At 45.0% G+C, this 24,627-nt stretch overlaps 1 protein-coding gene across 1 annotated transcript in view; it reads right to left on the bottom strand.

Moving 5' to 3' along the window:
- The window catches only part of NBAS (NBAS subunit of NRZ tethering complex), a 235,639-nt gene that overhangs the window by 190,111 nt on the left and 20,901 nt on the right, over nucleotides 1-24,627 (bottom strand). Inside the window, exons 10-15 of the mRNA XM_054979414.1 lie at nucleotides 16,155-16,299; nucleotides 13,322-13,387; nucleotides 11,539-11,667; nucleotides 7,184-7,247; nucleotides 5,706-5,899; nucleotides 1,358-1,615 (exon numbers count right to left, since the gene is read on the bottom strand). Coding sequence (XP_054835389.1) covers nucleotides 1,358-1,615; nucleotides 5,706-5,899; nucleotides 7,184-7,247; nucleotides 11,539-11,667; nucleotides 13,322-13,387; nucleotides 16,155-16,299 — 856 coding nt within the window. The remainder of the gene's footprint in view (nucleotides 1-1,357; nucleotides 1,616-5,705; nucleotides 5,900-7,183; nucleotides 7,248-11,538; nucleotides 11,668-13,321; nucleotides 13,388-16,154; nucleotides 16,300-24,627) is intronic.

Here is a 24,627-nt window from a genome sequence, read left to right as displayed (position 1 = left end):
TACGCACAGCTCCCAAATGCCATAAAAATATGGGCACGGTGGTGGCATGAATACGAAATTAAAACACATCTAATCCACAGATCCTAAACATGCTTAATTGGAAGGAGGTTTTATATCAACCCACCCTGCACCCCAGCCCATAGTTATTTATAAATAAACGTCCAGAGAACAGGTTGGCTTGTCTATATTATTCTAACCCCAAAAACCCCTTTTATAGTTGTGTGTAGACATGGGCACGATCTGAATTACAATTTCAACCCCACCACCACCCAATTTTGGCGTTTGCGCCATCGTGACTCAGCTAATCGGTTCCGTCCATGGCCACCGATCCAGCAGTCGGGGGTTTGCTTGTTCGGGACTTGATCGGATGGGTCAGTTTCTGTTCGGAATTGCAGACACTCTTGCGCCAGTAATTTATTCCCAGGGCAACGGAGCCAGGGGAATGAGCTGTGTTTGCCCTCCTTCTGTCACCCTCGAAACATGAATGGAAGCCCAGCTTTCCTTGATTAGCAGGCTTCCTTCCAACCACAGAGCAGCAACCCAGGGGAGGGAGGGGGAAGGGGGTGTTCTGAAGCCATGGGCACAAAGGAAAGGCAAACGGCAGCACGGGAGGCTGAGAGGCTGCCCGCGCCGTTCATCTTTCCCCAGGACGAGGGGCGTGTGGGCAAGCCAGCCGCCCCTTGTCCTGGGGAAAGGCAAAAGGCAGTGCGGGTGGCTGGTAGGCTGCCCACGCCGTTCGCCTTTCCCCAGGACAAGGGTCACGCGGGCAAGCCGGCCACCCCTTGTCTTGTGGGGCAGGTGAACGGCGGGGGCAGCCGCTGAGCCATTCACGCTGCCGCCAGCTCCACAGCGCACCGGGACAGCTGGCTTGCTGCGTGGGCGGGGGGGGGGGGACCCAGGAGCGCGCACGCGCACGCAAGAGCCTGACTATGGTTGCCCTGAGCGCTGGCAACCGTAGATCCAGCCCTGGGAATGTCCCCTCCCTGAGGGGAGGCGGCTCGTTGCCGGGTTAAAAACTCCCCCCTCTACTCTAAGTGTGTGTGTGGGGGGGGGAATGTCTCCTCCCTCCCTGAAGGGAGGCGGCTCATTGCCACCTCCCCCTGCCCACTGGGCCTGGCAGCCACTTCCACCAACCACCATTCCTATATCGCTGGAAACAGCGGGGTGCCCTCCTGCTTTGGCCTTCCCGATTCCGGATCAGAAATGGGACTTGATCGGTTAGAATCAGTGGCCTGGGTTCGGCAGCGTCCCGGATCCACGAACGGCTTAATCGGTATTTTTTTTTGGATCGTGCCCATCTCTAGTTGTGTGTAATTATTTGCAGAGGAGGGGAATGTAGAAAATATCTAATTGTTACCTTTCTTTGGTATAGTTCCTCTGGAGTTGTGGATCTCAGGTTCACAAGGCGATAATTTTTTATAATAGTGCGGGGCCGTTTCCGTCGAGGTGCGAACCGCTCCATTTCAGTCACAAAGTACAGGCCTTGCTTTATGTAGCCAAAATACTGGGCCTTAGTGGAACTTTCATCGTCCGAATCAGAGTCATCCTCTCCTCCATCTTCATCACTAGATCTGCTATCCAAGTGCAGTCTCTTTGGAGCCAACTTTACCTCACACTGTAAGGAAAGCAATTCTTACTAAACAGGACAATGCATCACACTTAAGTCTGTCAGGCTTCAGGACACAAAGAGGCAATAAGTAACTACAGTTCTCAAAGGAGCTGGGAGCAAAAATAATCATTATCAGAAAATGAATTTCCTCTCAAGCAGCCAAAGCCAGGTTATTACAGTAGATGGAGTATCAAGCTCATCCCCATTGTATATACTTGATTCTTCCCTGAGGATTTGAATATGCTTAATAAAGTATACTTAGTAAGAATTAGCATGGCCTCCTTATGAACTAATCTTTTATAACTTTTTTTATTAAAAAATAGCCATGGTTATATGGCCATATATGAGCAGATAACATTTGCCACAAGTTTAAACACTTTCTAAACTGCATTTGAGGAGTGCGAGGGGTGGGAATCTATCGTCTTACATATTGTTGTAGCAGAACCTATTGAAAAATAAATACACACTTCATTTTTTTTAACTATTTATTTTTCATTTTACAATTTACAATATTCATAAATACATATAACAATAATACAAGAAACAAACCTTGGAACGGTCAATAACAATAACAAAGCCAATGTAATAGACTATAAAAACAGTGCAAGGGGGAACAGTGAGGAGATATTCTCATAATATAGCTAAGAAGCTAAAAGTATTGATGTCAGCATTAGGCAGTTGATTAGTATTGTATAAGTAATTCAAAAAGGGCAACCACTGCGTAAAGAATGATGACTGATACAGTGGTTTATCAATAGAATGAAGGTGGTCTGCTATTTTTTCCATAATAAAAACATCCCATACTTTCCGAACCCACTGTTGTAGCTTCAGAAGCTTGTCTGATTTCCAGTGTGCTGCTAGAAGCATTTTTGCAGCAGCAAGTAACATAAATATTAAATTTCACACTTCATTTTAAAAAAAAATCTTTCCCATTATATTAATAATACTATGTATATCCTTAAAGCCAGCTAGGCATTGTACAAAACTCAGTAAAATAGAGAGGCCCTGCTTGGTATGCTTTTACTTCAATTTGGATAAAAATTAAACAGAACAAAGCATGTCTGTAATAAACTGGAGAACAACAAATACTTAGCTGAAGTAAATCAGCTAATCTTATTTTAAAAAGAGCAAGAAAACTAATTAATCTAAACAAGGGCTGAAAAAGCACAAACCAAACAAAAGCTTCTTGCAAGCACATTTGTCAATCTGTTAAAAAAGCTTGTGTATGAGACTCTGCCCCTTGACTAGGGGTGTGCGATCCAGGCACTGGACTCTGCCCCTTGACTAGGGGTGTGCGATCCAGGCACTGGATTCTGCCCCTTGACTAGGGGTGTGCGATCCAGGCACTGGACTCTGCCCCTTGACTAGGGGTGTGCGATCCAGGCACTGGATTCTGCCCCTTGACTAGGGGTGTGCGATCCAGGCACTGGACTCTGCCCCTTGACTAGGGGTGTGCGATCCAGGCACTGGATTCTGCCCCTTGACTAGGGGTGTGCGATCCAGGCACTGGACTCTGCCCCTTGACTAGGGGTGTGCGATCCAGGCACTGGATTCTGCCCCTTAACTAGGGGTGTGCGATCCAGGCACTGCACTTGGCCCCTTGACTAGGGGTGTGCAATCCAGGCACTGCACTTGGCCCCTTGATTAGGGGTGTGCGATCCAAGCACTGCACTCTGCCCCTTGACTAGGGGTGCATGATCTGAACACTGGACTCTGCCCCTTGACTAGGGGTGTGCGATCCAAGCACTGCACTCTGCCCCTTAACTAGGGGTGCATGATCTGAACACTGGACTCTGCCCCTTGACTAGGGGTGTGCGATCCAGGCACTGGATTCTGCCCCTTGACTAGGGGTGTGCGATCCAGGCACTGGACTCTGCCCCTTGACTAGGGGTGTGCGATCCAGGTACTGGATTCTGCCCCTTGACTAGGGGTGTGCGATCCAGGCACTGGACTCTGCCCCTTGACTAGGGGTGTGCGATCCAGGCACTGGATTCTGCCCCTTGACTAGGGGTGTGCGATCCAGGCACTGGACTCTGCCCCTTGACTAGGGGTGTGCGATCCAGGCACTGGATTCTGCCCCTTGACTAGGGGTGTGCGATCCAGGCACTGGACTCTGCCCCTTGACTAGGGGTGTGCGATCCAGGCACTGGATTCTGCCCCTTGACTAGGGGTGTGCGATCCAGGCACTGGACTCTGCCCCTTGACTAGGGGTGTGCGATCCAGGCACTGGATTCTGCCCCTTGACTAGGGGTGTGCGATCCAGGCACTGCACTCGGCCCCTTGACTAGGGGTGTGCGATCCAGGCACTGCACTCGGCCCCTTGACTAGGGGTGTGCGATCCAGGCACTGGATTCTGCCCCTTGACTAGGGGTGTGCGATCCAGGCACTGGACTCTGCCCCTTGACTAGGGGTGTGCGATCCAGGCACTGCACTCGGCCCCTTGACTAGGGGTGTGCGATCCAGGCACTGGATTCTGCCCCTTGACTAGGGGTGTGCGATCCAGGCACTGCACTCTGCCCCTTGACTAGGGGTGTGCGATCCAGGCACTGCACTCGGCCCCTTGACTAGGGGTGTGCGATCCAGGCACTGCACTCGGCCCCTTGACTAGGGGTGTGCGATCCAGGCACTGCACTCGGCCCCTTGACTAGGGGTGTGCGATCCAGGCACTGCACTCGGCCCCTTGACTAGGGGTGTGCGATCCAGGGTAGACTCTGCTTGGCTGGATTATTCAGCAATGTGCAGCTGCAGCAGAGGTGAAGCAGCAGCAAACAAGAAGGCAGCGGCACAAAAGGAGGCAAGCTTTGCGCTGTGGGGAAAAGTGGTGTGAGGCTAGCAGGGGACAGGAGGCAGCAGGCAGATACCCCTCCTGCCCCTCCATCCCACCCAAGCTCCAAAAGAGCCCTTCAAGCTGCTGCGGGCTGTCTTTTAAACTCTGAGATTTTTTGCTTCAGTTTGCACGGGACTGGCTTTTGGCCTTTGTTTAAAGTTTCCCTTTGCCTAGAAAGCTTTGGGAACGTTTCCCCCCAAAGGAAACAACGGAGAGTGGCTGAGGGCGGCTTGTTCAGGGACCCATAGAATTGGATGTTGGGGTCCAATCTTCCTGAAACTTAGGGGTCTTTAGTGGACAGGTAGGTCCCCTGCACATTTAGTGGAGTTTGCTTGAAAAATGACTCCCCCACAGCCCCCCAGATAGTTTCCTCCATTATTCCCTAAGAAATAATGGCCAAACAAATTTGGGGATTCACTAACCAGATTAGAGAATCTGACCGAATTTTTTTGGGTATCCCTGAAACCCGCATCCAGATCACCCAGATTTTCTTTTTGTGCACGCTCTTACCCTTGACTGTTCCTCCCCACTTCCCAAGCAACATATTCTGTTTTTGCAAAATGTGAGAGGGTTCACAGGACACAGGCTAACCCTTTTGCAATTCCACTTCCAGTCACACAAGTTGTAACTTGCTGACAACAAAAATTAAATAAGTTTGATCTACCAGTATGACAAATGCCACCAACATACATAATGCCATACTGTCAACCGTGTAGTTAAAAGGCAGCGCAGATACTTCAAGACAGCTGATTTTAAATGACACAATGCCTTCCAAATGACACAAGTTAGCAGCAGCTGCTCTGCCAGCCACTACATTGCCTACTGCTATCACACAGGCTCAAAACTACATAGCTATAAGCAAAACAAAGTGATTAAATGAAGTGCCCACTAGAAAGCAAAAATTACGAACAAGGCTTGCTCTGTTTTCAAATAACAGTTCTGCAAGTGCTGAACTGTTCCTGGTTTTTATTTACATCTCGGAGTTGAAGAGTAACGTGCCTGAGTTTGTGAAGGGTCAACTGAACTAACAGCGGGGTGCTAGAACGCCCAGATACCCTTTTATTATGAACACCAATTCTTCAGTTTTCCATTAAATTGGAGTCAATGCCAAGAACATCTGATTTTTTATAGTAATCTAATTGGACGATGTCTGAGCCTATTATGAGAGTAAAATGTTGTTTTACAACCATAAGGAGCATTAAATGAAGTGGTGTTTAACATATTGGAAAGGTCGACCCTTCAGACACACAACAAAAAGACACCTCCTACCTCCAAACTTAGGAATCCTCCATCATGCGCCGAAGTGACCTGAGGAGAACTTTCAAACCACTCACAGGATTTCCCTAACAGGTTTTTCAGTGTCTTCACTGAGGACACGGTCAAAGCACCCGAACAGCGAGCCAAAATAACAGCGCTGTCAGCCCACCAGTTGACGTCTATCAGCGGGTAAAAAGATGTTTTGTCTGAAAAGGAAGAGAGAGGGGAAAGAATTTCAAATAGTAGAACTAGAGCAAGCTTCAATTATTTAATAAGAAGTAATTTAGAGAATCGACAATATATCAGCAACGTACAAAGTCTCGCCTCACTAAATTTTTATGGTAGTATTTTAATTAAAGTTGTCTCTGGATTAACCAAAGCAAATCTGAATAATTAAAGATTCTGACTCTAGATTTTTTCCATGTAATATTTTTTTTAAAAAATAATGTCACTAAGCATATTAGGCAGATCTGCTTGCACAAAGTGGGACAGATTTTTTTAAAAATTGATAAGAAATATGGTCATATTGCTTCTCAAGCCTGCACCAAGACAATTTTTTGGACAAATGCTCAGGACATTATTCATGGAATCTAGAGGAAACTACATCCAACATTAACTCACTGAAAGAATGTTACAACTACTGGGCGGGGAAGGAAATAAAGGATCCATAAGGCACCAGTATTATGGTAACTTTTAATTAGATTGCCAAACTGTGTTTGGAAAATATTTCATTAAGTGAAAGTTAACTCAGTACTCAGAAAAAGAACCATCTACTTTCGTGTCTTTAAGTACTTTAGGCAGAATATTTAAGACAGATCCACACAGGAACTAGTGAGGAGGTTTTATTGTTGTTTAGATGTTCATAGAGGGAGCAACAAACCCAACAGATCCAAGACCTGAGTTCGAGTCCCACATTTTGTCATGTGGCCTTGGGCAAAAACATATCCTGTGAAGTGGGAACAATAACAATCTGGGCAGGGGTGGGGAGGTCCATGAAGGTTAAAAAACCACCAAGCAAATCAGAAGTCCTATTATAATAGGAAACAGCAGGGATGGAGGGGTAGGGGGGAACCAAAAAGACTGGCAGCACCACCATCTAACACTTTTGTATAAGCAGAAGTAGAATCTTGTGCCTAAAACATAAAATGGAATTTGATAAATCAGGTTTGCAGTGAATAAGTAAACAGGTAAAGCATACAAGGTTTGCAGATGTAAATACATGGCTCAGACATCTTTAAGTGGAGGAAGACCATGTTTACCTTTTTGCTCTGCACTCAGAAGTGGAAAAATGCAAGTCATTCATATATTAATCTAGCATTGCTTCCTCAGAAGGTACATATACATTTCCCAGCTATTAACCTGGAAACTATTTTACTGTTGCTCCTTATGGTCTTTTAACAGAGTTACTGAACACACTGACTTAACAAAACATGGTCCCCTCTGCCCCATACTGGTTGCCATGATCAGGGGATACAGATTATTACACTAACCTTTAATTTTCTTTCGCTTTTCAAGAGACAGTCTCCACTCTGGCTTAATGTCATCGTAGCCCGGCTATGAAAACAAACAAAAATCCAATTAAATACTTAAGCCATGCAAGGCCTTTCTGACACAATACACATATTTCCTCTTATTCAGCCTACGTTTTAGAAAGAAAAAAAAAGATATTACAGGCAGCCCTGCAAAAAGATTTAAATAAGGCTAGAGCCTATTATATCAGCAGTGAAAGACTCTTTTTTTCATTGCATTATTACCTCAGCCAAAAAAAAAATAAACACCTCATAAGAAACTCATTCAGGCAACGTTTAAAAGCAGCTTCCTCCTCCAAAGAATTTTGAGGGACAGGAAATATGATGTTTGAATGGTAACAGCTTAATAGAATGACACTGATGGCAATTACAACCATTGTGTCTTTTGCCTGGTTTTTGCACCAATACATCCACCAGCAAACCTACAGTGCAGTCAACTTCCATCTTCATGCTGCTTAATAACTTCACTTTTCCTTCAGTGTCATCATTAATGTATTTAAAAATACTTGCCTTTGCCAGTCTTTAAAAGGAACAGAATAAAGTATCTGCTATTCCCTTGCAAAGAGAGTTCAGAACAGTGATACACACTTAGTGGCTCAGAAGCCACCTGCGGCTGCTTCCCAGCGTGGCATATGCCTCGTGCTCCAGAAAAATGAGCGAGGCAATAAACCTGTAGGGCTTGTGGTATGCAGGTGGAGCTGGTGGTTTCGCTCCACCTTCTCCATCGCCAGCTTGCACTCCTCTATGCACCTTGGCAATCTCTCTGTCTCACCTCATTGCTGTTTCTCATACTGAGGAGGAGAGCAAGAAAACTAGCGGAAGCCCTCCCCCTCACTCCAGATACACAAGGGCTGGCTGAAGTTTAACAGTGGTAGGGAGAGAGAACCCTAGTTGCTCAGAAGTCTATTCTGGTCATTTAGAAGGTTATCGTTCTGTAGTCATGTGTCTCTTTGGGGTGATGATAAATGTGAACGTGGCAATCCATGAGCTGCGAAGTGAGGACCACTGAATTCTAATTCATGGTTTCTCATGTTAGATTGGAATCCCCTTCCCTGACTCCAATAAATTAGTTCTTACAGGAACGCCTACTTGAGCACCTATCCATCCTGTGCTGTGCCGGCTGCACTGGTTTCCAGTGGAGTTCCTGATCCGGTTCATGGTGTTAACAGCCCTCCACGGACTGGAACCAGCATACCTGTGGGACTGACTCTCCCATTACATCCCTTGCATGGCGCTGCGCTCTGCAGACAAACAACTCCTGGTGGTCCCCGGCCCGAGGGACATCTGTCTGGCCTCCACCTGGGCCAGGGCTTTTTCAGCCCTGGCCCCAGCCTGGTGGAACACTCTCCCGCTGGAGATTCGGGCCCTGTGGGACCTATAACAGTTCCGCAGGGCCTGGAAAATGGAGATGTTCTACCAGGCCTTTGGTTGAGGACCAGCAGGTGTCCCCCTTTATTCCATCTAAGATCACCACCTACGACTGCCCTCGGCCATGTGTTCTGCCCACATGCTATGATTTATGCAGGTTTTTGAACAGTATCTAAAGTAGCCTATGTATAATGGCACTTAAGAGTATTTTAGTGACAGTTTTAAGTGTGTTTTTAAAGTTGATTATTAACTTATTGTACGTTATTGATGATGTGAGCCGCCCTAAGCCCATTTGTGGGGAGGGCGGAACATAAATCAAATCAATAAATAGTTCATATGTTATTCGACATGGATGCTTCTCTGCCCTATAAAGTGGTACTTTTTGCCTTGTCTATCAGAAAAATAAGAGCAAGTGCAGTATCTAAGAAAGCACCTCATAATTCTAAGCAATAAATTTGGGTCTTGCTTGTGATTTGAATAATTTTAATGTTATCTGTTACCTTAGAATTTTTACATTTTTATGGTTGTAAATTCACTACATATGTTCTGTCTTGTAAAGGCCAATGGCCATATACAATAAAAATTATGTACCTATAAGACTGGAATTCTTTTCTCTCCCTCCCCACAAATCTTTAACCTGCACTGCTTAGGTTGATCCAACCAATGTTAATCTTTTCCTTACGTGCCTGCAGCGTACTTCCTCCTCATTGGCTGTTGATTTCCAGTTACACCACTGAGACAGAAGGAGGAGTTTTGGCACAACTGGAAACTCTGACTCAATGCTGGCCTCTGAACTGGACTGACTCCAGTTACTTTGCCATCTATACCATTATATTCTGTAATTATGCTGTGAGAATTTCCAAAGCTGCAGTGCCTCGGTAGGGAACACTTCAGAACAGTTGTGGCATCTGACACTCTCCTGCCAGGCACCAGACAGAACAAACAACAAGCCAACAAATATTGTACAATTGTACAACTTCCAAACTAGGGGTGTCTTTCTCTTCAGCTATTTCCTCAGAGTATAACTGAATAGGGGAAAAAACAGAAAAACTAGGACAACTGGATAGCACAGAATATTGTATCACAAGCCAGCACAGCAATGAGCCAAGACCAATCTGACCACTGGAGCACCGTTAGTACAAAAAAAAGAGACTCAACCCCAAACAATTTACAGAGTGAGAAAGCTGAGCCCAGTTTTACATGTAAAATATCAAATGGGATCCAATTTCAGAGAAGCAGTTAACAGTTTGGATGCTCAGGCCAGTCCGAGGTCGTCTTGATCAGCTGTTCCCGAACCCCCACTGCAGAAAGCCAGAACACTGATCCATAATACAAACCAAACAGTAAAAAAGGTGGTATATGAAATTTCCAATAAATTTCAACGGTGATGCTTCACCTCTTATTACAACTCAAAACAACGTTTATTCATTACTTTCAAAATTGATATCCCACCTTCCTGCCCAACGAATCTGAGCCACCAAGACAGCTAGTAAGGCTCTCATTTTCCTTCGACTAGTTTTTTTTTTCCCCTCCCCCAGCCGCTCCACAGGAATGATGCCACCTAATTACTTTTCACTTGCTAAATGCTTTGCAGCTTTCAGTGGTTTCTTATATTATTGGAAACGTTCAGTTCTAGCCCTCCCACTACAAGGACTACAAAAAGCAAGATCAGTAAGACAATTACAGACATGCAGAGAGGTTTTTTTTAAAAAGAACGACACCATACCCACCCACCCACTGTCTATTACCTTTCAAACCATTCCACAAATTAGAATACGTTCAAAGAAGAAAGTATTACTTAGAATAAGGGGGAAACAGAAAATACTTTCCCCGGCTGCATTTGGAGGAAATATTAACATTAGAATTATTTCTCTACCTTGTACAATTTTAATCTGGAATAACAGTGGTTTACCGAGTGTATTGAACGTCACTGAAAGTTGCTTTTAAAAAACCTGACCGATTGATACTGTTGGAGACTTAGCATGAGAAAATGTATACTAGGTCCATTTCTTCTGATAGAGAAGACAGAGAAGGGTCGGTTCTTGGGGCAGCACAATAAGGAGGATGACGGTGCATCACAGAGGCTCAACTCGCGCCCTGCCCGCAGCAGCACAGGAAGTGACTGGTATCTCCCTCTGGGCCCATACCACTGCCAGACCAATTCAAGCCAAGGCCCTGATGCAGACTGGGCCCTGGAAGAGACAGGGGCACCTTGCTTAGGGTGAAAAACTGCCTTCAACTGATTCACATCAAGATAATAACAAAAACTGCGCTCATTAGTGCCTTATCCAGAATGGTGAACAAGTTAGTGTTATTATTAGCCCCACAATATAGCTGGGGAGCTGGGGCTGAGAGGAGTGGCTTACCCAAGGCCACCTACTGAGCTCATGGCAGTAGTGGGATTAGAACCAGTATAGTGCTGATTCGCAGCCAAACCACTTAACCATTGTGCTATAGCAGCTCACTCTCATGGAAAGATTTTATTTAATTCTGCAGTTGGCTTATACTATTGCCCCTAGATCCCCAGTCCTAGGATACAGGCTTTAATCTCGAGTCAGTGAAGATGGATAACGAGATTTGTAGCTACAGAGAAAAAACTAACCCTAGAGAACTTTAATTTACACCTTCAATTTATTTCTGCTTGAACAGTAGGACTGACCTTATACCACAAAATGAAAAGGTGTACCTGAGGGTGGGGTTCTGTGTAGGCATATCGGCTGGTATATTAGTTCATGTATCGCTCTCTGTAAATTGCAGGGCTTGGATACAAATAATTTTATAATTTATGTGTAAGCCCTACATCTTTTCTAATCATTGAATTTTGGAAAAGGTTCTCAAAAAAAGCTATTTGTTACATCTCCCAGCCCAAAAAAGAGAAGAAATTTCAGACAGATTCTGTATAAAGGCTACTAGTATTAATGTCATAGTTACAAATCACAGCCACTTACTTGGTCATTTTGTTCCCATTCTCCCTGTTGTTTGAGAGAGGGAATTCCCCAGATGGTCAATTTTCCTGATAAGTGAATAACTGCTAAGCGAGTTCCATCCGGAGAGAGACTCATCTTGAAGACACCATCCTGCCCGATGTTTCAATCACCAGTGAAAGCAAAAAATAAAGGATTTCAGAAAGAGTGTGAAGCTGCAATAGTTACAAGGATTCCATTTTAAAGAGCTTTCACGTATTATTAAATCTTCGTATCTTCATACTCTACTATATTATAGCATCATCAGTTTCAAACCCTAAAAAACATAGACTGTTACCCTCATATGGCTGAAACATTGCCTACTTCCCCATCGCTATCAAACCTCAACTACTTTTTCTATCAATTCTCTTTTCTTCCTGCCTGGAGAAATTTTCCCAATTGACAAAAATAGTTAATCCGGCTCAATGTGAAGGTGAATTAAGCATCTGTAGCTACTAAGATGCCATTTGACCATTCAGTAACGAAAACAAAATCACAACTGAATGCAGGCAATGTGTGAAAGGCAACACACACGTCTAGTTGAAACAGGGCTGAAGTGCTCCGACAACGCATTTAAGTCTTCTCACAATCCTACCCTAAATATGTTTACTCAGAAGTAAACACCACCAACTGTAATGCAACTTATTTCAAGGTATGCGTCCACGGAACTATAGTTTAATGGCGCAGCCTTATAGAGAATTACCTCCATAAGCCCACAGGAGTAATTCTAACACAGGACTGCACTGTCTGGTTTCTGCTACAGGGGACCTAAAAGACAGACACCTGAACTGCCAATGGCAAGTCCCCCTCCTCTGATTGTCCTAAGAACGGAAAGGAATGTTTGGTTCTGCCGAAACAACATGACCTAGTCTTCCCATCCCACCATGGCATAAATAAAGGGGGAAAGGAAGACTTCAGTAAATCTCTGTTACCCAGAAGGTATACCCTCCTTCCTGTACAGGCACTTGGTTGATCTACAGCTACTGCCATGGAATCCTGTTGCATCATCTATAGCAGGGGTCTCCAACGTGGTGCCAATGGGCACAACTGTGTCCTCCGACACCTTTCCTTGTGTCCATCAAGTATTTTTAGAAAGTGGGAGGGGCCAGGTGGGGCTTTTGCAAAGCATGGTTTCTGATTGGCTGTGCAGATTTTTAAAAACATTGCTTTGGCAGAAGCTGCTTCCACAGCACAAGGATCTTCACTGTGTGACTGAAGGTAAGCCGTAGCAGCCATTTTATGACCAGCTCCTGCAGCAGCCGTTCTGCTGCTGTTCCCACCACACTGTGTGTCAGAAATACAAATGTTCCCATAGTCTCAAAAAGGCTGGGGACCCTGTTCTCTACTCTGTAGGTTCCTAACCGTTCACAGATTGCATTAACAAATTATCTCCAACATTAACAAACAGCCCCCTAACACAGAAAAATATTAAATGTGCACCAGATCTGAGACCTTCAGATTCATCACTTGAGGCACCGTCCAACAAGCTTAACAAACGGCAATAGGGGTGAAACGGAGCAAAGAGAAGACAGAAAGAATAGAAGATGGATGTCCTTCCCACTATATGGAAGGGCAAAACACTGAAAACAGCTTCTCTCATAGCTGAGCAGGTGCATAACTTTGGGTAGAGCACAGGGACTTAACAACTATCATCTATAGTCTTGACACTCCAAGGACAGATCACCGCAAGATGATCTATTATCAAGGCTGCCCTGAACAAGCACAGCCTGAGTACATAGCAACAACATACACACATTCTCTGCGTTACCTGCTCTCTTCCTTGTTTGCTGTAAAATCTGAAATTCATAATCTTGAACAGAGAGCGTCTCTTGGCCTGATGGAAACAAACAAACAAATATCAAGCGTCCTCACAGTTTTTAAATCATTCTTTGTCAAAAGTTATAACAAGCCACAGAAGTTGTAAGGAGACAGTAACAAAAACTACTCAGGCTGCATGCTAGAATAAAGGCTTTTATAATAGGCGATTCTGAGTAGCTGACCCTCCCTAGAACATTCTATTCTCCTTTTGTTGAGAACCAACAGAGGTCATGTAGAAATGTTCTTGCCTTACTCCTGTCCATGTACCTCCTTGTCCTGTACCACCCTGACCCAATCGAAGGTACAAAATTTAAAAACTTTGTTAGAGAATATCAGGGCAATGGCAGCTCTACCGAAGATTCCAACCCCCTTTTTCTTTTAATAGATTTCTGGATGCTTGACTAGGTCTAGAACCTGGAATGTATTCTAAAAACAGAGAAGAAATTGAACATTACATATGAAATAAGCCTGCTTTGCACGAACTGAAGCAATAAGAGAAAAATTGGGGCAAAAAAATAAGAATCAAAATTCACATGGCATTCGAAAAATGTAGAAATGTAAATAAATAGCAAAACATATCAAAAGCAGCAAAATACACCTTTGCACATGGTCTGGACCCAGGCCTTAGTCCAGAAGAGTCTGAAAGCTTATTTAGCTATCAGACAGTCTTTGTTCAGGCTATTTCATGTCTTAAAATCACGAATGTATGTTTTCTTGCACACACTTTTGAATGCTGTAATGCATAGCTGTACTTGGATAATTTTTGCATGACAATACATGCTTACAAAATGTCAGGCCCCTGTCTGGCCACGACTACACCTGGCGCCCTGCTGCCTGTCAGGGGCTTCAAGTAAGCAGACTTGCCCCGCCACGGCTGGGGTGCCACCACTCAGGGCACTCTCGCGTCTGGTGGGTACTTCAGGGAAGCTGCCTTGAGGCTCGTCGCTGGCGTTGGGTTCATGGCCGAAGGGAGGGTATACATCACCCATGCACCCTCTCGTCCACTCCACTGCACTGACTTCCTGCTGCCTCCTTTCTTGCTTCCTTCCATACGCAGCCCCGTTCTTCTTTCCCGTCTCCTCCTCTTCATCTCTCCTTCTGCTTGCTCTCAGTACCACACACTTGCTTCTCTCTCTATCCACTCCTCAACTCTCCACCCTTGGCTCCCTACTGAGCCTGCTTACATAGGGCTTCCTGCTCCGCTCGCCTCCCTTCCTTTCCTGGGCTGATTGTTCCTGATCTTGGCCAGCGGGGGAGGCCTCCTGGTGTCCCTCTCTGCTCTGATCTCCACGCTTCTTCTCCTGGGCTGATTGCTTCTGATCTGGGCCAGCTGGGGAGGCTCCAAGGTGTCTCTCCCCAACTCCGGCCTCTCCCTTTTCCCTTATTCCTTACTTGGAGGATGAGGCTTGCAGGGCCTTTCCAGGCAAGGCGGCCTGGTAGCCGCCTCTCCAAGGGCATCTGCGCAGCTAGACAGGTCTCCTGGGTAGGTGGCATTTCTGTGTGCCTGACATCTTGCTTGCTAGCTCCACCCAATGTATGCCTGGGCAGGGGGATTTCCTGCCTGTCTACTTTGTTGTTAGGGCATGTGTTTTGCTCTCTGTTGCCTTGAGCCTGGGGAGAGGTCTGGGGCTTGTCTGCGGCTGCTCCCGAGTCTCCTGGCATCCGCGGGCTGCCTTCTTGCCATCTGTGGCTCCCCCAGGCCCCAATGTCCCCCCGCTCTCTGCCTGCTATGGTAGTGGTACGCCTTTTGCAGGCACCAGATGCCGTGGCTGTAGCAAGTCCGAGGTGTGTGGACAGCTCATCCTTGGACACAAAATTACATATTTTCTTCTGCTGAGCAGTGTAAGAAAAAGGCATCAAGATACGGTTCACTATTTTAATTTGGAATTGTGATTTTTTTTAAAAAAAAAAATCCAACAGGTTGGATTTGATCCATTTGGCTGCTGGGATGTACAGCTCCAGAAGGAAGAACTGAACATTTGTAATCATACTCCTTGATATGCTGGTTTTGTACATGAAGGGAGAGCATTCAGACATTCAGTCACACACCTGCAGTCTCAAAGCGGCTCGGTACAGCAGCAGTCGTGATGTGAACCTGCCAATCTGTTCTACATCGTTGCCAGCATTAGAAACCAGTGAGAGTTCACTCCCACTTACACAGTACAAGGTAATGCACATGGCTATACATGCCACATAAAAACTAGAGAGCCTACCTGATTAAAGAAACATGAGCCAATCATATACACCTTAAATCAGGTAACTAAATAAATTGGTATAAGAACCTGCACATAGTTTGATTAGAAAAAAATGAATGCATGTATTCATCTTTGAAGATACAGTCCCATTTTTTGCCATACAGCAGCACCTAATGCTTGCATTTTTTGCTAAATACCTGCATTAATAAAGTTAAGATTTAAAATCCCCTTTGAGTCTGGCTGACCAGGAAAAGAGCTGGGTATAAGTATTTTAGATTAATTAAATATCAGAAACTCTCCTGCTTCTTTGACAGGGCCGATGCTTTGAGTCTATCCCAAAAAACTGTTAAACAATTAATCTAAATCCCTTAAGACACAAGCAATTATTTGTAATATGCCGTATTACTGCTCATTCCATACCCTATTGACAGTAAACGGGTTTCTATCAATTAATACACTGGAGAAGACAGTCACATGTCAGTTCTTGTTCAATGTAGACATCATCCAAAGATGTCTGTAAAGGACATGTGGTCTAAGGGTAAGGCAAACAGAATGATACGGCCAGTTCTGCATTCAAATGGTACTCACAGTCCCAATGTCATCTTCATAGCTTGTAACTTGTTTATAATAAGGTGAGCCAGAAAGAACTCGCCATGCCGATAGTCCACAACTGGAGGCTTTAGATACTCCTGCCCCATCATTGTCTGTTTCACAGCCACCTATAATCAGAAGACTATCACAACAAGATTACACAAAGTTTAGTTTGACAGCTGACCATTCTCAAAGTTTGCTACTGAGTAGTGAGCAATTCTCATTTTTTTTAGAAGAACCTCAGAACTTCCCAGCTGTGGCAATTTGACAAGCACCAAATTATTTATATTGCACTTAATAATTCTGTCACTTAGACATAACAAATCCCATTATACATATGCTATTAAAAATGCCAAACCGTTACTGAAAATAAAGGGGCAGGTGGGGTGGGGGGGGAATCATGACGTTCTTATTTTTAAAGCATCTTATTCCCATAGCAGGCTATTTTTCAAAGTAATTATCCTTTATAATATTTTTTCAGAACTCATCCTCAATTTTTAAAAAGGAGTGAAATAATGTATTGAACACGTTTCTCAAATAAAAGCATAAAAGAGAGGCTGGTTTCTCATCTTTTAGTTTCAGTTGGCAAGATATTGCCATCTAATGGCTTAAACGTGTATAAACGGGCTTCCATAAAAAAAAAAATTCTGGAGGAAAAATAATTCCACTCAAGCTGCACTCTCCTTAGCTGAATTCACAATCAAATGGCTCTATGTCTTTATCCTTTCAGTACAGTCACCTGAACACTGGCCGACAACATCCATAAATTATAGCCACTAACCACCGAGTTTTCTTACTGTATACAAAACAAAAAACAAAACCCTGAGGCATGAAACAGCCCCTCCACACTCAAATAAATGATTTTGCTGTTGTAATATATTAGGATACAAGGGGGGGGGGACATGGATTTTTGCAAACAAAAATTGATCCAGGGAACCAATAAATCCAAGTGTTAAAGCTATCAACAGACTGGCCTTCATTAGAGTACATTTACCTCACAATGGACTGATACGGGCTAAGAGTAGAAAAATTACCCTTTAACATCCACAATATTAGTAATATGTTTTCCTTCACAGATTATATTGGTTTACTAACATCCCAGGGTTCCAAGTTTAAGTATTGTAAAACTCCCACTTCTATTGCTGCAAACATGGATATAGGGGACTCGTTGCCTCGCCTCCCGATTTTAGGCGCTGATCACAGCCACTCCAGGAATTGGGCGGGCAGGACGCATTCACTTTTTTTTTTTATGAAACCAAAAGCTCTTCCTTTCCCAAAGGCCAGGCTTTCCAATCTCAGGGTTCATTTCTGGGGTGTACCCACACTCAAGACAAAAATTCCAGACTCAGCTAAGTTTATTAATTAAAGAGTGTCTCCAAAAGCATGAAGCACTCTTACTCAGGCAACAAACAAAAGAAGAAATCCTTACTGTTGCCAAATATTAAAACTGCCTATCTAAAACTTGAGAGTTAGCTACTAGGGGTGTGCACTGATGAAATATTCAGTTTTCCTGCTTTTGGTTTACCCAACGCGGGAAAAAGATTAGGAATAAGCCAAAAGTAGTTCCTGACGTTTCGCCAAGCAGTATTCAGACCCACCCGAAAAATACAACAGATGCTACGATCAGCAAAAGACAGTAGAGACCCCCTCACCTCTGCAGGAGTATACCGTATACCCTGCAGCTGTGGACAAGTTTACATCGGGACTACAAAGCGTAGCATCCAGACAAGAATAAAAGAACATGAAAGACACTGCAGACTTGGACAACCGGAAAAATCAGCAGTGGCTGAACATAGCCTAACTCAAACAGGGCACAGTATCTTATTCCAGGACACCAAAATACTGGACAACACTTCCAACTACTTTGTCAGGCTGCACAGGGAAGCCAATGAAATTCACAAGCATAAGCAAAACTTCAACAGGAAAGAAGAAACCTTAAGAAAGAACAGAGCATGGTTTCCAGTTCTGAAAAACACCAGGCTAACAAAACACTCCACACCCGACAATAGCCCTGCAGAGAAGATTAGCACATCAAGCACCAATCCATATGCAAAAGAACCTCCTCAGGATACAGTGAAGCCTCCCGCCATTAGCATTCCACACCCTGGGAAACTCTTACAGGATGACTCAGCTCAGTCCCACCCCTCCTGAGTAGATATAAATGACCTGCCACATCTTTTCCACACTATGACACTGAGAGATCTCTATCTTTTGGTGCTACACCTCTGAAGATGCCAGCCACAGCTGCTGGCGAAACGTCAGGAACTACAATGCCAAGACCACGGCAATACAGCCCGGAAAACCCACAACAACCATCGTTCTCCGGCCGTGAAAGCCTTCGACAATACATCAATAAGCCAAAACCTGAAGCGGCAAGCCGCTTTGAATTCGGGTTATCAGAATTGCTTCGGTATGCTTCGTAATTATTCAGAGCATACCGAAGTGAGGGGAAAAACTGTCACCAAGCCCCCCACCTCCCCCCACTGAGCCCCCTTCCCCCAACCCCAACAGCACTTATTTATTTATTATTTATTTATTTTATTCGATTTGTATTCTGTCCTCCCTGCATCAGCAGGCACAGGGCAGATTCCAATTAATACAATAATATAAAATACAAATACTTTTAAAACCAATAAAAATATCTTAAATGTTTAAAAAAGAACACACACAACAAGTGATACAGCAGATTTTAAAAGACACGGCAGCAGATTTCACCAGCAACCTGACCCGAAGGCAGGAGTCAGATCCTCCACCCCCCGCACCACTTCCTTCGCCTCTGCAGCGGCTAGCTGGGAAGGCTGAAGCAGATGCTTCCGCTGCTGCGGCAGCCAGCAGGGTGGCAGGGAAGGCCAAAACCAGCACCTCTGCTGCCCACGCTGCCACTTCCTCCTCCACAGTGGCTAGCTAGGCGGCAGGGAAGGCCGCAGCCAGCGCCCACCACAGGGAAGACCACAGGGAAGACCACAGGGAAGACCACAGTGGTGTGGTGTCCTGCCCAGCATGACAGAAACCCCAACCAGGCTGCCCCATGGTTCTTTACGTATGCCACAAAGCACAGGACTCTGTTTCAGAGATTTCTGCTGAGCATACTTGAAGCACACAGCATTGCACTTGGTAGCAGGGGAGGCACAGAGAGGATGCTTAGCACCACAGAGGGAGCACTGAGCACCAACACCCAAGCGGGAGAACACAGTCCTTGACTTGAAGCTAATGTGCCCTAACAGGTACCACATCTCCAGAGGCTCAACTAGAAGGGGAGACCATGCACTGGTGGGGGTGGGAGAAAGCCAGCCACCACCACACCTGCCTCCCCCATCCCCCTCACACTGCCTCAGCCACGCAAGCTCTAACAAATGAGGCCAGCAGTTTGTGCTTATGGGGGCAGACAGAGCCAGGCCCTCCTGGCACCATGCCCCATGTCATGCAATGGACCATAATCCCAGGGAAATGCACCCTAGAATGCACCAATGATGGGGTGCTTGCAGCCTAGTGTGCTGTGGATGGGTCTTTCCTCCCTGTCAGCTGGCTCTCTTTGGGGGAAGTGGGTGGATCGCTGGCCATTGACTGGCTGTGCTTGTGTGCCACTCACAGGGGCATCATTGGCTCCCACTATCTGATTGGTGGATGTTCCCAGAGTTGCTACAGACTTCCAGTGCTTGCTATACTCTGTGCCATGCAGATGGCTACAGGTCACTACCTCCCGAAGAATATCCACTGGGAATAAACGAGCGACTTCGCTGTCTATGTAGCCTTCAGGGTTGAGCTGCCCATCTTCAACTAATTACTGAAGCAGACTACCACTGATCAAACCGGGAAAACTATTGCAACAGGAAGAGTCCAACCAAATAACAGCCAGCACGAACATATTCCTGGTGGCAGGACAATTTCTAGCTGCCTCAAGTACTGCAGTTTTGGAGCATCCATCTGTGGTGAACATGGAGTAAAGGATTGTAAATTTTGATAGGCATTTCTGATTGGGAGACAAGGCAATTCTTATGCAAATCCTACTTGAAGGCAGAGGCTCAAAAGATAGATTAAAAATAGCTTGCCCTGTGCTAAACGTAACTAAAATTTCCTTTTCCACCAGGTTCTATCTCACCTGGAATCCTCCTGGCTGAAACAGCTGCCCTTCATGAGCACAACAAAGACAAATGGATTATATGCTAAATTTGTTTTTTTTAAAAAACACCCTGGAGGAATTGGCATAAATGGAAAAATGAACTGGCACCAATAGCCACTGATAGATCTTGTAACGCAATTTTTTTCCCCAAGTCAGAAAAAAGTTTGCAATTTTTCCAACTAGAGAACATGCCAATTTAAAAAGATGTATTGGTCTACATATGCAGACTAGATTTATGGTGCACATTGAGGTGAGAGACAAGATGAAAGGTTTGCATTCTTTTTTCCAATACACAGGAAAAAACAGTGCATTTTCAAGAGGGATTATGACATCATAAGAGTTGACAGTTTGAAAGTTTCTTCTTAAACTTTAAACCTTGTAAGGGACTCCCGTGGAAAAAAATCTATAGTGTTTTGATGAAAATACTACTTCATGATGAGAAAAAGCACCTTTGGGCCTTGTGATAAGGGGAGGGGAAGATTAAAATGTTTTAAATAAATCCGTATACCTACTTCTCAACATGGTCCCATCTGTGGATACTTAAATCTGGAGACTGGAGCCATGGGCAGACAAGACAGATCTTTTTGACAAACCTGAGAAAGGCCCTTTTTACAAGGCGAAGATTACAAGTTTTTTTCATTCCATAAAATACAAGTTGCAAGCTCATTCGGTCTCAGTTTGCTTCCGGGCTATTCAAGGAAGGAGAATAAATTTAACCCTTTAACTTCCAACTAGGTTTCTCTAGCTGAAACTTGTTTGCTTAACATTTTAAAGGGGGATAAGACATGCAATTCTCCCCTTTAAAATGCGTGTAATGCAAGAAGCCCAGTTTCAAATAGTGAAACCAATGGGAGGTTAACCCCCCCCTTTTTTTTCCTGCACAGCTCAGAAGCAAATTGGGACTGAACGAGCGAGAATTGCGTAGTGGTTAGAGACTGATTAGTATCGGGGAGACGCAAGGTCAATTCCCCACTTCGCCATGGTTGTTTGCTGGATGACCTTGGGCCAGACAGTCTCTCCTAGTCTAAAACACGTAAAGCTGCTTTACGCTGAATCAGAGCATTGGTTCATCACTATTGCCTACTCTGACTACCAGTGCATCTCCAGGGTCTCAGGCAGAGGTCTTTCACAACACTGGTGTGTTATGCCTGGCCCTTTTTAACTGGAGATGCAGGGGGTTGAACTGGAACCTTGGCCATTTCCACATACGTTGAATAATGCACTTTCAATGCACTTTAGCAATCCTTTGGAAGTGGGTTTTTTGTTCCACACATGGAAAAGCAGTTCCAAATGTTAACTAAAGAGTATTAAAAGTGGATTATCCAATGTGTGCGGAAGCAGCCCTTCTGAGTGTAAAGCAGAGACTCTTCCACTGAGCCACAAACCCTCCCTCAACCTCCCAGGGTTGTTCTTGTGAAAATAAAATGGGGGTGAGGAGAACAATGGTATTAGCCTCTTGGGTCCCCACTGAGAAGAAAAGCAGGGAATAAAGTATTTTTTTTCACACACAAAAAAGTGCAATTTTTGAACTGAACAAAACATGTGAATGTCGCATATGATTTCAGTCTCAACTTTTTTGAGCCCTTCGTGCAATATCAACTGATTTATTTTTATACTGTTGGATTAGAATTATTAAAATCCAATGTCCTCTGTCTTAAAGGAGGAAAGTGTAAAATTCTTTTAGAGCTGTACCAAAGGGTGCATGGCCAATCATAACCCCCACACAAATTAAATTTACGACAATGGCCCTTTTTCTGCTTAAACCAGGAACACGAGTTTCTCTGAAGAGGCTGAGAAGATTACAGCAACACAAGACAGAGAACATCAACCGCGTCAGTTCTGCAGGAAGAAGAAATAATCTGTGCTCTCTCAGAAAAGTGATTAAGCTGTCAAAGTGCTGTCATTTCCCATCACCAAAAAAAAGAAGGTTTAAGGAGAAAGAACAGCCTTATTAAAAAGGAATTGAACACAAAGGGCATATTTGTAGTCGAATTACAAATATTCAGAACGCACAGGGAAATTAAAGGCAACTGTGAAACACAACGCAGGTCCCACCTCTATGCAGCAGAGCTTGAAAACAGTTGATTAGCCTGTCTTTCATATCCACCCCCTCTGCCTGACATAAAAAAGAAAGCACACAGAGCTTCGGTCATCAAAGCCTAGCAGTTCTACCAGAATAATGGGCAAAACTCCAACATCCACAGCCAAGCTATGCTTTAAAAGAAATCTGTTTCCCTGATGAAACAAACTGATTATTCAAATTTGTCAAAACACTTGCAGAGAGTATGAAGATTGCCATATAGGCCTCACGTTCGGCTTATGCGGTACTTAGAAAAAAATTCAGTTGGAGGGGCGGGACGAGAGAGGAAGCTATCAGCCCTGGTCATGTTCAAAATTAATACTGTCAACTTTAAGCAAAAGATTTTGGAACAAACTGTACCACTTCTGAGATTTTCAATTAAAAAAAACACACTATGACCCAAGCTACAAGTAACACCTAACACGGTTTGGACACATTTCAGTTTCCCTCAAGTTTTGATGGGACGTGTAGGCATCACTTGTAGCTGCCTGGCTGCCAGTGTGAGCTAGCCCAGCGTCTGTCTCACCCTGCTGGGCCGAGAGGAGCCAGGAGTGCTGCTGGGGCTGAGGCTGCCCGCGCTGCCTCGGCTGCCGCCTCTGAGGTGTGGCAGCGGGATGGGGCCCAGCCAGCAGCATGAGCTCACCCAGTGTCTGGCTCACCCCACCCCCCGGAGCCATGTGGTGTTGGACCACAGCCCAGCCAGCAGTGTGAGCTCACCCAGTGTCTGTCTCGCCCTGCCGGGCTGAGAGGAGCCAGGAGCACAGCTGGGGCTGCCCACGCTCCCTCGGCAACTGCCTCCAAGATGCAGTGGTGGGACAGGGCTGCGGGGGTGGGGGTGAGGGGCTCTGCCCATGTTCCAGCACCTGAGCGCCTGAGCTGAGGAGCCCAGAGCTACCTCGGCTTAGTGGCCCTGTCACGCTACCGCACCTTAGAGACACTCGCTGAGGAAACGCGGGCAGCCGTGGCCCTGGTAGAGCTCCCAGCTCCTCTCAGCCCAGCAAGGCAAGGCAGATGCCAGGCAAGCTTGTGCTGTCAGCCGGACTGCGGCCCGAAACCACACGACTCCAGGAGAGGGTGGGGGGTGAGACAGATACCAGGCAAATTTGGGCTGCCAGCCCGGTGACACGTACACTTCCCATCAAAACTTGAGGGAAATTAGCACGTGTCCAATTCGTGTCAGGTGTCACTTGAAGCTTAGCTCTATGTCTTAGATCCAGCTAAAGAGTGTGACTTTCTCATCTCTCCACTCCTGCTACAACCCCAAATGCCCCCTGAAATTTGCCAAATGTTGCAATAGGAACAAGGAGCATTTGGGACTACACCAGGAGATGGGGGGGCCAGAAATTTGTATGCCTTCCTCCCACAGAAATGCTTATCTGGATCCAACCATATATAGTCATCATTACCCTCCCCATATTCCACAATTAATTATTATACCAAGCAAACCATTTTCAAGAGAGGGGGCAAATTATTCAGCACCAAAGGCAATATGGAACTGCACAGCCAGCCAAATGCTTAGTAGGGGTGTGCTGTGCAGTTAAAATAAAAAATCTATATTGTTCAGATTTAGGTTTTATTCGGAATTCTAAACCTATCTGGCTCCATTATTCCCTATGGAGAAATCTTTCTGGGGGTCATTTTTCAAGTGAAATACACCAAAATTGCAGGGACCTAGTCCTGTCTGTCCACTAAATATCCCCCAATTTTTAAGTGAATTGGACCAAAAGGTCTAATTATATGGGCCCCTGAACAAGCTTCTTCCAGCCACTCTCCATCGTTTCCTATGGGTGAAAATATTCAAGGCTTTCTCAAGGACATAGGAAGCCTTAACCAAACACACAACAGCAATTCATGACGAAGTGTCCCAATGCAAATAGAACCAACAAAGCTCAAGAAACCAACATCAAACCAGTTAATCTCACCCAGCAAAATCAATGTCAAACCAGAGAATCCCAGTAGAACCAAATTAAAGCGAGGGGCACTGTTACAAGCCCAAAAGAACCAATGTCACTCAAAGATGCCAGGCAGAACCCAGAGTCTATGCAAGCCCAACAAAACCAACATCAAACCAGAAAATCCCAGCATCCAACCTAGCAAGCCAGTGATACCAAGACAGGAGCTGAACCTGGCAATGGCAATGGAATATGGCAAGCAAGCAACACTGGTACCGGGGGCGGGGGGGGGGATATTCAGGAATATAAATATCAGTTCATCCAAATATTCACAAATAAGCTGGATACATCCATGTATACCTGAATAAAACCTAATAG

Source organism: Eublepharis macularius, chromosome 1 (assembly GCF_028583425.1).
Source record: "Eublepharis macularius isolate TG4126 chromosome 1, MPM_Emac_v1.0, whole genome shotgun sequence".
In the NCBI taxonomy this organism is placed as follows: domain Eukaryota; kingdom Metazoa; phylum Chordata; class Lepidosauria; order Squamata; family Eublepharidae; genus Eublepharis; species Eublepharis macularius.
This window is presented reverse-complemented; position numbering and strand designations above follow the sequence as displayed.